At 42.3% G+C, this 13,363-nt stretch overlaps 1 protein-coding gene across 1 annotated transcript in view; it reads left to right on the top strand.

The window, feature by feature from the left end:
- EFCAB5 (EF-hand calcium binding domain 5) overlaps positions 1–13,363 on the top strand; it is a 138,727-nt gene that overhangs the window by 98,522 nt on the left and 26,842 nt on the right. The window contains exon 16 of the mRNA XM_004707321.2: positions 4,737–4,889. Coding sequence (XP_004707378.2) covers positions 4,737–4,889 — 153 coding nt within the window. The remainder of the gene's footprint in view (positions 1–4,736; positions 4,890–13,363) is intronic.

The raw sequence follows: 13,363 nt of genomic DNA, 5'->3' as shown, positions 1-13,363 counted from the left end.
CCCTTGAAATGTTCTATTCAGCTCTTTGACTTCGTCACCTCGTCCATTTGTCTTAGCTACTCCACAATCAAGAGCATGTTTCAGAGTCTCTTCTGACACATCCACTTTGATCCTTTCTTTCTTTCCTGGTTTTTTCACGACCTTTTGCTTTTTTCATGCATGATGTTCTTGATGTGATCCCACAGCTCATCATGTCTTTTGTCATAAATGTTAAATACAGCAAATCTGTTCTTGAGATAGTCTCAGAATTCAGAGGGGTTATACTCAGGGTCCAATTTTGGCTCTTGTAGATTTGCTTTAATTTTCTTCGGCTTCAACATGAACTTACATAGGAGCAGCTGAAAGCTGGACAATGAATAAGGAATATTGCAAAAGAACTGATGCATTTGACTTATGGTGCTGGTGAAGAATATTGAAAGTACCATGATTTGCCAAAAGAACAGAAGTTCCTTAGAGGCAAGGCTGGTGAGACTTGTCTCGTGTACTTTGACAGGTTGTCAGGAGATAGCAGTCCCTGGAGAAAGACATCATACTTGGTAAAGCAGAGGGTCAGCAAAAAAGAGGAAGACCTTTAATAAGATGGGTTAACACAGTGGCATCAGTTGGGCTCAAACAGAAGAGCCAATGTGAGGATGGTGCAGGACTGGGCCATGTTGTACTCTGTTGTCCGCAGGGTCGCTGTGCGTTGGAATCGACTCCCCAGCACCTGACAACAGCCAGCTGTGCACACTGTGCTTCTCGGCCGGGTTTAATAAGTCACGCAATGACCATACAGAACCCACAAAGGATACTCGAGTTATGGGGTTCATTAGGGAGTTATTAGGTTAGAATACAGTCGCTACTCTACAATTAAGAGCAAATTTCAGACATCCACTTTGAACTTTTCTCTCTTTGTCTTTTCAATGACCTTTTTCTTTCTTCATGAGTGATATCTTGATGTCGTCCCGCAGCTCATCAGATCTGCTGTCATTAGTGTTCAGACAAAACAGTCTCTGTTGTGCCCACGGGTGGGCCTTTTTCTGGCCCTCAGTCTTTTGGCCTGGCCTTTGCCTTGCTCAAGCAATGTTACAAAGATTTTAGGGTGTCAATACATTCCAAAAGGGCATGCCACTTTACATCGGCCTCAGCTCTAGCTCTATGGGTCAGCAAACCCAGCTCCCCTGATTAAGTGCCTGGAGGTATCCTATTCCACAAGTTAGCCCCGTGCCCCAAAGCACTGAGCTTTACTTGCTCTGTGGGCTGAGAAGTCCATTGCTCTAGCTCCTACCATTCCTCTGTTGCTCCTCTGGTACACAGCTACCTCCTAGCTCAAGGTTCAACATGCCGGAATCTTGGGATCCTAAGGATGCACTCCACTCCTAGCTTTTCTCTCTTGTTAGTAGTGAGAGCCCCCTTTTTAGTGCTGAGCTAATTCATCTTATACCCAGAAGGATGGCCCTCACCATTAACCCTGCCAACAATGACTCACGACTGAATCCTGTCAGTTCTTTCCCCACCTTTTCTTACCGAGACCCATCAGGTAAAGGTTGTTTGGTAAGAGTAACACAGCCTATTGCTAGAACCATATTAAATAATTTGCTCCACTGCAATAGTCTTGTTATAAAACATGTCAAAAAGAATTCTAAATCAATTCTCTATCTCTTGGAGGTAAAGACTCTCATGGTGCCTTGAGTCCTGACATAAAATGCTGATCATTTTAAATAATTTTTGATTTCTTGACTCTCTTGACAACAATATTAAGGCATTCTAAGGACTCCTTGGGGAACAGGGTCTCATTATGCCTAAAGGAGGAATGTGTAATCTGATGTGGGACAAGCCCTTGGAACACATCCTATACTCTTGCTCTGATGACAATCGCCATGTAAAAGTACAATCAGTAATATTGGCATCAAATAAGGGCAGCTTTGATCTGTTGCTCAAGAGGGACATTAGTGCTTGACTTTAAAACTCTGGTTTTCTTTTTCATTTCAAAGTTTGACTTCTGCTACTATTCTCTGGTGTCAAACATCATACGTTTCACTGGTCGATCATCAGGAAACATAATAAGTTTGTAGATCTTATAGTAGAACTCTCATGGCACCTATGATTCTTTGGTGATCCTTTTTCCGTGGTAGAATCTGGGACACTGTCTTTTGACAACTGATGAATACTGTCTATGTAGGAGGTAGATTCTCACAAATTAGCAATCGGTTCCTCGATACGACACCAAGTAGACCAAAGTAGATAAGTGGGATCTTGTTCAAAACGTAAAACTTCTTTACATCAAAGGGCTTTGTCAACAAACTGAAATGGAATCAGACAGATCTGAAGAAATGTGGGGGGGAACCATGTGTCAGATTCTGATAGCCACACTATATCAAGAACTGTCACAACTTAATAACACAAAGACAAGGAACCCAACAGAGAAATGGATAAAGGATCTGCAAAAGCATTTCACTGAAGAAATATAAAAATGGCCCACAAAAAAAGATACTCATTTCCATTAGTTATGCTTTGTTCGGCGCTGTCAAGTCAGCGCCAGTGTATAGCAACCCTGCGTACAATAGACTCAAATGCTGCTTCGTCCCGTGCCGCCATCAGAATCGTTATGTGTGAGCCATTGCTGCAGCCACTGTGTCCATCCATTTCCTGGAAGGTCTTCCTCTTTCTTTCTTTCTTTTTTTTTTTTTTGCCAACCCTCTAATTTACCAAGCATGTGTCCTTTTTCAATTACTGTTTTTCCCTAATCACGTGTCCAAAGTAGGTGAGATGAAGTCTTCCCCTTCTTGATTCTAAGTAGTATGCTGGTTGGACTTCCTTTAAGACAGATCTTTGTTCTTCTGGAAATCCATGGTCCTGTCAAAATTCTTCACCAGCACCATGAGTCAGTTCTTCTACAATGTCCCTTGTTCGCGGTCCAGCTTTCACATGCAGACGATGGACACAATTGAAGATGCCCTGGCTTGGGTCAGGTGCCCCTCAATCCTCACAGTGATGTTTTTGCTTCTGAACACTGTAAGGTCTTTTGCAGCAGATTTGTCTAATGCAACACGTCATTAGATTTCTTGACTGCTTCTTCCATGGGCTTACTTGTAAACCCATGTTTCAAGTAAAATGAAATTCTCAGTAATTTCTATCTTTTTTCCATTTATCAGGATGTTGTCTCTTGCTCCACTGGTAAAGAATTTTGTTTTCCTTAAATTTAATTGTAATCCATATGGAAGCTACAATCTTTGATCTATATCATTAACCGTTAGGGAGATGCAAATTAAAACCACAGTGAGATACCACTTCACCCTCACCAAGGAAGAAAGAGGTAGCAATCTTCTGTCTTAAAGATTATAGCATTGAAAACCCTATGAAGCCGTTCTGCTTTGTTCTATAGGATCTCTGTGAGTTGGGATCAACTCAAGGACAATAGGAGCCCTAGTAGCATAATGTGTTACTTGTTGAGCTGCTAGCCACAAGGTCAGCAGTTTGAATCCACCAGCTGCTCTGAAGGAGAAAGGTCAGGCTTTCTGCTCCTGTAGAGATTTACAGTCTTGGAAACCCACAAGGGCAGTGCTACTCTGTCCTACAGCGTTGCTGTCAGTCAGAATTGACTTGATGATAAGGAGCTTGATTTTACTTTTTGGCAAAGAGCCCTAGATGTACTGTCAGATAAGGGTTGGACCACTAATTGAAAGGATGGTAGTTCAAAACCACCAGGTCTCTACAAGAGAAAGTTGAGTCTATCGCTCTTCTAAAGATTTACAGGCTCAAAAACCCTATTCTCAACCTGTGGATCGTGACCCCTTTGGGGGTCAAATGACCTTTTTACAGGGGTCACCCTAGTCATAACAGTAGCAAAATGACAGTTATGAAGTAGTAATGAAAATCATTTTATGAGGAAGTGTATTAAAGGGTATCGGCATTAGGAAGGTTGAGAACCACTGCCCTACGGGGTCACTGTGAGTTGGAAAATTGACTCCGTGATAATGAATTTTCAGTGAGTAAGATTTCAAAACATAAAAGCAGAAAATAACAAAAGTTGTTGATGACGTGGAGAAATAGGAACCCTTATTCCTTATCTCATGAAGCAGTTCTGCTTTGTTCTGTTGGGAATGCAAAACGGTACAGCTGCTATGGAAAACGATTTGGTGCGTCCTCAAAAAGTTGAACATAAAGCTATCACATAACCCAGAAATTCTACTCTTCGGTATATATCCAGGAGACTTAAAAGGCAGCGATGCAAACATTGTAGCACTATTCACAATAGACGCCCAGGGAACAGAAAACCCGAATGGGGTCTACACGAACAATGGAATATTACTCTGCCATAAGGAGAAATTCAGTCCTGATGCATGCCACAGCACGCACGAACCTTAACAGCACTATGGTGAGAGAAACAAGACGATCACAAAAGGACAAATGGTACAGGATCTCGCTAACGTGAAATTCCTACAATAGGCAAATGTAGAGAGATCAGCGTTTAATAGTGACTATCAAGGGTGGAGAAGGAGGGGGAAAGGGCAAATCGTTGTTTAGGAAGCAGTGCATTTCTGTTCATGGTGGTGGAATGTTTGGTAAGAGATATTAGTGATGGTTGTATATTATGATTGATGTAATTAGTCTCACGGAATTGAACACACAAGAAGGATTGCCATAGATTGTGTTATCTATATTTTTATAGTAACAACCAAAAGATAATCCAATTGCTGTGTGACTAGTTATTTTATTTCAAAAGAAAAGCCCATTTTGATTCTCTTTCTTTGCAGGGCGTTGCCAACGTCTTCAGCGCTGCCTATCATTATGTGCACAGCCGGGAGCACATCCTGCATGTTATCATCACCGGCACTGGCTGGCTCTATGGCATCATGCCCAACATCAACACCATCACGACGTACCTTGTTGAGCTTGGCCCACAACAGGTAGACAAAGCTAGACAGTGTCACACCTCTCTGGGGTAACCATTTGGAGATGTGAGCGTCTTGCAAATATTGTAAAGACCACATTCAGCTAACTGTTGAGCTATCTAAGGACAGCTTTCCTGTGGCCTCAGCTCAAAACCCTCTGTTGTGAGTGGTATGGTCTGTGCCACATTTTCTCATCGGGCCAAATGAAGAAAGAGCAGGTCTTAAGGGGGCTTCCACGGTGACCAGATCCAGGGATTAGCTGCCATCTGGGCTCTCTGGTGCTGCTTCTCTCATTGGTCCTCATCTTTGCTTCTCTCTGCACATGGACTTTGTTTTCTCCAGCTAACGATGGGCTTTCTCTACAGGCCAAGCCAGATGCTTTTTATATTAGTTTCCTAGTCATAACAAAGTCCCGCAAACCAGATGGCTTAAAACAACAGGGATGTATTCTCCAAAATCTGGAAGCTAAGGAGCCCTAATTCAGGCAGGGCTATGCTTTCTTGGGAGGGTCCTAGGGAAGTTTCTTTCTGGTTTCTTCCAACTTCTAGTATCCCCCCCAGGATTCCTTGAGTTGTGGCTCATACCCCCAGTCTCTGCATCTGGAGTCACAGGCCATCCAGCCTCTGTGTGTCTCTCAGGTGCTACTGTGTCCCTTGTTTTCTTCTCGCAAGGACACAAGTCATCTTGCATTAGATGATCTCCACCAATCTTAAGAAGTGCCTGGTCAGGCTCTTCAGGGAGATGATGTTGCCATGGAGATAAAATTATGGTTCACAGCAGTCTACAAGACGAGTTGTTTTGGCAAAAGAGTCGTTTTAGAACTGTGACTCTGAGGACAAGGCCACCTCTGGCCCTTGGAAAACGAAGGAGGTGAAGAAGATATTCCCCCAGAGAAGGAGAGGGAAGAAGAGAACCTACCAGCAACCATCGCCTGCGTGGAGTCGACTATCTGTCAAAGACCCTAGACAGAGGTTTATCCTAAGTGGGAGACACTGCAGTGATGTCTTAGTATTAGAACTAAGGTCTCTTCTATGCCTAGCAGGTCTCTCCCTACTTCTTCCCCTTCCGCAGTCCATCCAGATCCTCTCTGTATTCTTCTCTTAGCTCCTCTGTGCCTCAAAAGGTTGACTGCATTGATGGGCTCCTGGGCCTTCTATCTTGTGTTTGGGTTTGTCCAATGAGAGTGCACCAACAAGCAATTGCAGGGCAGATGGAGAGTGAGGTTGGGATAGTAATGCTTCAGGCCCACTTCCTGCCTACTTGCTATGGGCTGGCTGTTCTCCTCTCCTAAAAGTCACCGTTCCCATCAGACGGCCCTCTCCATACAGCTGTCCTGTCCATGTCTGCTAATTGTTTCCTCCTCCTCTTCCTTTTCGGGGTAAGGATGATAACAGGTTCCCAAGTTATTAGCTATGGGATTCCAAACACTGCCCACACTTCATAAACTTCCCTTATTAAATTCCCCCCAACTTACCTAGTCCCCATGTGCCATCTGTTTCTTTTGGCACCCTGATTTCAACCAATTATCAGTGATTGATTCTGAGGTGTTCCACTGCACGCCATCCCCATGTTCCTAAAAGGTACAGCATCATGGCAGAAAAGGATTCTTGTTCTGTTGATAATATACATAAAAAAATAAAATTAAAATCAACTTGCTGCCATCAAGTCAATGCTGACCTCCTGTGGGTTTCTGAGACTAACTGTTTATGAGAGTAGAAAGCCCAGTCTTCCTCCTGCAAAGCTTCTAGTGGTTTTGAACTGCTGATCCTGAGGACCAAAGCCCAACATGTAACCACTGCACCACCAGGGCTCCTTTATAATAACCATAGAGGAGGGAAAATAGGAGATTCAAATTTTCTTAAGTATGAAACTCACGCTATTTTAGTATATCACTTAAAAGCATTTTGTCTAACTCTGGTAGTTAATTGAAATACTGAGCTTTTTTATATAGGTCATTGTGGCAAACAAAATAATGTCGCCAAACTGGTCCATCCCCTAATCCCCAGCACCTATGAATATGAGTTGGAGCTCCACCACCACCACCAAAAAAAAAAAAACACCAATAAAAAGCTCCATTGGGCGGGGCTTTCGTAGTATGCATTTTCCCTGCTAGGCCAGCAGTTCTCAACCTGTGGGTCTTGACCCTTTGGGGGTCGAACAACCCTTTCACAGGGGTGGCCTAAGACCATTGGAAAATACCTATTTCTAATGGTCTTTGGAACCAAGACACTGCTCCTTTATCCATCTCCAGGTAGGTCTGCCCACATGCAGATACGCCAACATATGAGTACCGGCATGATGACATCATCACATCAACCCAACACAAACACCCCATACAAATACAGGTGTATGTGACAGGGTTGGCGCCATAATGTACTTATGCAGACCAGTCAGACATGTGCAGAGAGCTACTGTGTAGAAAGCAGCTGCTGTGTTGAAAGCAGCTACTCTGTTAAAAGCAGCTACTGTGTTGAAAGCAGTATTGGAGGTAGAATGACACTTCATGAATTACAATTACTGGGTAGATGTAAAATCATCAACTACTAAAAATATATGTACATCTGTACCATGGGAACTTAATCTGGATGCTGATGGTCTTTTTATATTCAGCTGTGGCTGATGTGAATACTGCCCCCTTGTGACTGTAACAGGTATGTAAAAAAACATAGACTGGTAAATCATAGGAAACTTTAATGAACTGTATTGACTGAACTATGCCATGTATCATTTTTTGTATTATTAAAGCTATTGTTATATATTATTTTCATTACCAAATCATTCCATGACAGTGGACAGTGTAGAGACAAATGTTAAGAAAAGAAAATATAGTGAGGATACTTCACAGTATGGTTTTACCTCAATAATTACAGCAGGAATTGAGAAACCACAATGTGTTATTTGTTATGAAGTTCTGTTAGCCGAATCTATAAAGCCAAACAAACTAAAATGCCATTTTGATAGCAAGCATCCAAGCTTTGCCGGCAAGGATACCAACTATTTGAGAAGCAAAGCTGATGGACTCAAGAAAGCCAGACTTGACACTGGTGGCAAGTACCACAAATAAAACGTAGCAGCCATTGAAGCTTCATATTTGGTGGCACTCAGAATCACCAGAGCTATGAAATCTCACACCATTGCTGAAGATTTACTGTCATCAGTGGCCAAAGACATTGTTAGAGTTATGATCAGAGATGAATTTGTTATGAAATTGAGTGCAATTTCCTTATCTAACGACACTGTCCGCAGAAGAATAGATGACATGTCTGCTGATATTCTTGATCAGGCAATCCAGAAAATTAAATCTGCTCCACTTCCAATATTTAGCATCCAGCTTGGTGAATCTCCAGATGTTGCAAACTGTTCATAGTTACTGGTTTACATGAGGTATATTAATGATGGTGACTTTAAAGATGAGTTTCTTTTTGGCAAACCTCTTGAAACGACAACTACTGCATGTGATGTATTTGACACAGTTGGTTCATTTCTGAAAGAGCAAAATATCTCTTGGGGAAAGGTTTGTGGTGTTTGCACAGATGGTGCTCCAGCTATGCTAGGATGTCAATCTGGACTTCAACATTTGGTACTGAATGAGCCACCAAAAGTCATTGGAACTCACTGCATCCTTCATCGGCAAATATTAGCATTGAAGACACTGCCACAAGAGTTACAAGAAGTAATAAAAAGCATCATAAGTTCTGTCAATTCTTTAAAGACGAGCGCTTTAAACAGTCAACTGTTTTCACAACTGTGCAATGAATTGGATGCGCTGAACAATGCTCTGCTATTTTACACTGAAGTGAGGTGGTTGTTGGGAGGAAAAACTCAAAATGTGTTTTAATCAGAAAGCAAGGCCGCAGTTCGAAGCACTTTTCAATGATAAAAGTTTATAAATTATCAAGGGTTCATGAGGGAGGGGGAATCTGAGAGGAAGGGGGAAAATGAGGAGCTGATGCCAGGGGCTTAAGTGGAGAGCAAATGTTTTGAGATTGATGAGGGTAATGAATGTACAAATGTGCTTTATTCAATTGATGTATGTATGGATTTTGATAAGAGTTGTATGAGCCCCTAATAAAATGATATAAAAAAAGGTGAACTGCAGAAAATAGCTTACTTGGTTGACATCTTTGCCATCTTGAATTAGTTAAATTTATCATTACAAGGACCAAATGCAACATGCCTTGATTTGTCTGAAAAGATCTGATCATTCCAGATGAAACTTCAGCTTTGCAAAACAAAACAAAAAATTGGATGAAAATAAAATTTAAATGTTGCCTACCTTATCTGCTTTCTTTGAGGAATGTGACATTGAACCAGACAAAAGGATTACGATGATAATTTCTGTGAAAGAACACTTGCACATACTTGCAGATGAAATTTCATCGTACTTTCCAAATCTACCTGACACTCCGTTTGCACTTGCCAGAAGCCCGTTCACAGTCAAAGTTGAAGATGTTCCTGAGACAGCACAAGAGGAGTTTATTGAACTTATTAACAGTGATGCAGCAAGAACTGATTTCTCTAGAATGCCAGTTACAAATTCTGGATCGATGTTTGCAGTCATATCCTATTCTGTCTGAGACTGTGTTGTGCCTTCTTTTACCATTTCCAACAACATATCTTTGTGAAACAGGGTTTTCCAGCTTGTTGGTGATCAAGTCTAAATACAGAAGTAGACTTGTTGTGTGGGACATGATCTTCATTGTGCTCTTGCAAAGACTGCCCCGAGAATTTCTGATCTGGTGAGAAAGAAGCTATCGGAACAGAAGCTATCTGAACCTTCGCACTGACGTTGGCTTTTTACTCAGACTGTCACAAAATGTAGCAATATAGTTTACTGCTGTTCTATTGAGACTGTTACCCATGCTACACCATGCTTCAAGACAAAATTTCATTTATTTGTCATTAGAAATAAATATTTCACAATCTATAATTACATATTGTTTTGTGATTAATCACTATGCTTTAATTATGTTCAATTAGTAACAATGAAAATACATCCTACATAGCAGATATTTACATGATGATTCATAATAGTAGCAAAATAACAGTTATGAAGTACCAACAAAAAGAATTTTGTGGTTGGGGGTCACCACAACATGAGGAACTGTATAAGGGTCGTGGCATTAGGAAGGTTGAGAACCCCTGCGCTAGGTGAACATCGGGCAACTCACTTTGAGTTAGCGCACCCAGTGGTGTCGCCTGGGAAGGCTTTCCCAGTGAGTTTTTTCGTAAAAGCAGCCTCGTTCGATGATAGCCCATTTAAGAGAACAGTGCGTGCGGCTGTGAAATTTTGTGTCCTGCTAGGGAAAAGTACCGCAGAAACAGTTGTGATGTTGCACACAGCTTACAAGGACAGCGCAATGGGGAAAACTCAAGTGTATGAGTGGCTTTCTCATTTCAAAAACGGTGAAAAGTCAATGGATGGCAAACCTTGTTCTGGACGTCCATCAACTTCCCAAACGGATGAAAATGTCGACGAGATTCGTGCACTTGTGCTCAAAGACCTACGATGGACCATTGAAGAGATGGGGAGTGATCTGCACGATGGTGGAGCTCGGTTCAGCCCATTTCTTGCAGAAGATTTGGGAATGAGAGGGCGGCTGTGAAACGTGTGCCTCGGGTTCTGACCGACAGGAAAAGAGAGTGGAGTGGAAACACGCCGTGCTTTGAAAGAACAGCTCTGAAGTGACCCAGACTTTTTCCCCCAAGGTCATGCGTTACTGGTGACAAGACATGGTGCTGTTTTGACGACCTTGAAAGCAAACATCAGTCAAGCCAATGCAAGACACCATTGTCACCTCGCCCCCAAAAGCTCATCAAGTGAAATCAAAGATCAAGACGATGCTCATTTGTTTTTGCTTTTTTTTGATGTGAGGGGGATAGTGCATTTGGCGTTTGTTCCACCAGGTCAGACTGCTCATCAAGCTTTCTATTTAGAGGTTCTGAAAAGACGGTGTAACAGTGTGACAAAAAAAGGCCTGATTTGTGGCAGATGGGGGACTAGTTTTGCCACCAGGACAATGTACCTGCTCATGCAGCCATCTCAGTGAGTCAGTTTTGGGCAAAAACAGGATGCCTCTCACCCAACGCACCTTACTCACCTGACCTTGCTCTGTGGGACTTCTTTTTGTTTCTGCAAATGTAGAGGGACATTAAAAAACAGTGATTTAATGACATAGAAAAGGTGAAGAAATAAATAAGGGGGATGCTCTCAGCCATCCAAACAGAGGAGACTGAAAAATGGAATTGCAAGATTGGAATTGCCGATTTGACAAATGTATTGTGTGTCATGGAGAGTACTTTGAAGGTGATAAGTTTCTTTTGTAAACAAATTTAAAACAAATTTGAGGGGTACGGTGCTTTTTTGGGGGTATATACCCTCATATGTTACTTTACACAGCAAAAGGGACTTTGTAGGTGAAATTAAGATTAAGGACCCTGAGAGGGGGAGAGTACCCTAAATTAGCTAGTGGTACCCAATCTAATCACTTGAGTTCTCAAAACCCTTTCCCGGCTGTGTGTCCTGAGAGGTGGCTGACAAAGAGAAGTCAGAGAAATGGCAGTGTGAGAAAGATTTGGCATCCATTACTGGTTCTGAGCTATTAGGGGGCTATGTACAAAGATCGAGAGAGAACTCTAGGAGTACGGGAGGCTCCCAGCTAATAGCAAGGAAGCTAAGACCTACCTGCCTTTTATTTCCCTGAGCTCTTGAGAGGGGCGAGTAGCCAGCATAGTACACCTGGTTCGCTATCTTAAGCCATATCAAGGATAAGCCTCTTAAAAATAAAAGCCAAAGATTAGCTGCTGTTTCAGATTTCTACCTTATCACACTCTTCTTCTAAGGCACTGGACACGTAGGGAGTTTTTGCCTGAATGAGGAAACAGATATACAAGACCATCAGGAGGAGGACAAGTACCATACAGTGCTGGAAACCACCATATATAATTGTTGACTCAACTCTGATTCATGGGGACCTTAGGAATAACAGAAAGAAGTGCTGCCTGGTCTTGCACCATTTTCATGCGCACTGGTGTTTTAGTCCATTGGTGCCACTGCGTGTCAATCCATCTCACTGAGGTTTCCCGTAGGGGGCTTTGGGCCCTCAACTTTACCAAACGTGATGCCCTTTCTAGCCACTGATTTTTCCTTGATAACATGGCTCGAGTAAGCCAATTGAAGCCTTGCCATTCTTGCTTCTCAGGAAAATTCTGGTTGCATTTCTCCTCAGACAGGTTTGTTCGTACTTTTGGTAATTCGTGGTATCTTTAATATTCTTCCCCAACTGCTCAAACGTGTCAGTTCTTCTGAGGCAATTGCAAAGACCAGTGCGTGGGTCGGGCACACCTTACTTATCAAAGTGACATTTTTGCTTTTTAAAACTCCAAAGAGGTCTTTTCAAGCATGTCCCTGGATTCATTCTTAGCTGTGTCTTTAAGCCTTTACGTGGAATTTGGAGGTGAATTGAAAGAGATACATACACTTTTTATTTAGACTCAGTTTGGTGCAAGAAAAGGAGCCCGGGTGGTGTCATATGCTAAACAATTGGCTGCCAACTTCAAGATTGGCAGTTTAAACCCACCAGCCACCCCATGGGTGAAAGATGAGGTTGTCTGATCCCATGAAGATGTCCAACATGCCTCCGGAATCCTGTGGAGCAGTTGGAGTCTATCTTATAGGGTGGGTCACTGGAGCCAGAATCCACCCGACGGCCAGGGGGCTAGTGCAAAAAAAGGCTTGAAAACGTTTCCGTTACTTAAAAGCTGTGCATGCAGCAAGTGAAGGTGATTGTGATGAAGAATCTGTTGTAAGCAGAGGTTGGTTCAAAGTGAGGGCAGGTTTACATAACATCACAGGCAAGTAGGAATTGTCTGTAAGCCCATAATCCTTCAGGAACTGCCTGAACGTCCTTTGATTTGTGGCTGTTGCTACCTCAGGGGAAGATAGCAAAGGTTGAAATAAGAAGAGGTTGGGATAATGACTGCATAAAAGTGCAAAACTTTCTTGCTTCAGAAGTTATAAATCAAATTAAATAGCCTATGACGAACTGGAAGGAAAACCTCCACCTATCTACCAAAGCGTTAGCATCACCATACATAAGCTAATGAAATGGAAAAGCAAGTATTCCAAAATGACAATAGGCAAACGACGTCAACGAAAACAAAGACTTATGCTATTTTCAATAAACATGAAAAAACTGTCCAATTGTTCTGTATTCAAGCACTAGGTTTGCAGAGGGCTATGATTTACAGTGAGAGCTCTCAATCCATTTTGAGTCCCCGCATAGCCTCCCTGGAATTCTTTCTGACCACTGACCAGCAAAATAGCTTTATCTTTTAGCCAAGTGAATTGCTTCAATAATCCTGGCCAGCCCAAGAACTAACTTGGGCCTGCCCTTATGGAAATTGGAGTATTAGGGTCATCTATCTGATCATGGGTCATACCCTGACCAAGTTGGGCTGAGGGTCCAGAGTCAATTTTTTTTCCTTTT

This window comes from Echinops telfairi, unplaced genomic scaffold (assembly GCF_000313985.2).
Source record: "Echinops telfairi isolate 266 unplaced genomic scaffold, ASM31398v2 ScPeMD7_7458;HRSCAF=8496, whole genome shotgun sequence".
Taxonomy (NCBI): Eukaryota; Metazoa; Chordata; class Mammalia; order Afrosoricida; family Tenrecidae; genus Echinops; species Echinops telfairi.
The sequence above is the reverse complement of the archived record's forward strand: the minus strand, read 5'-3'. Positions and strand labels throughout refer to the sequence as shown.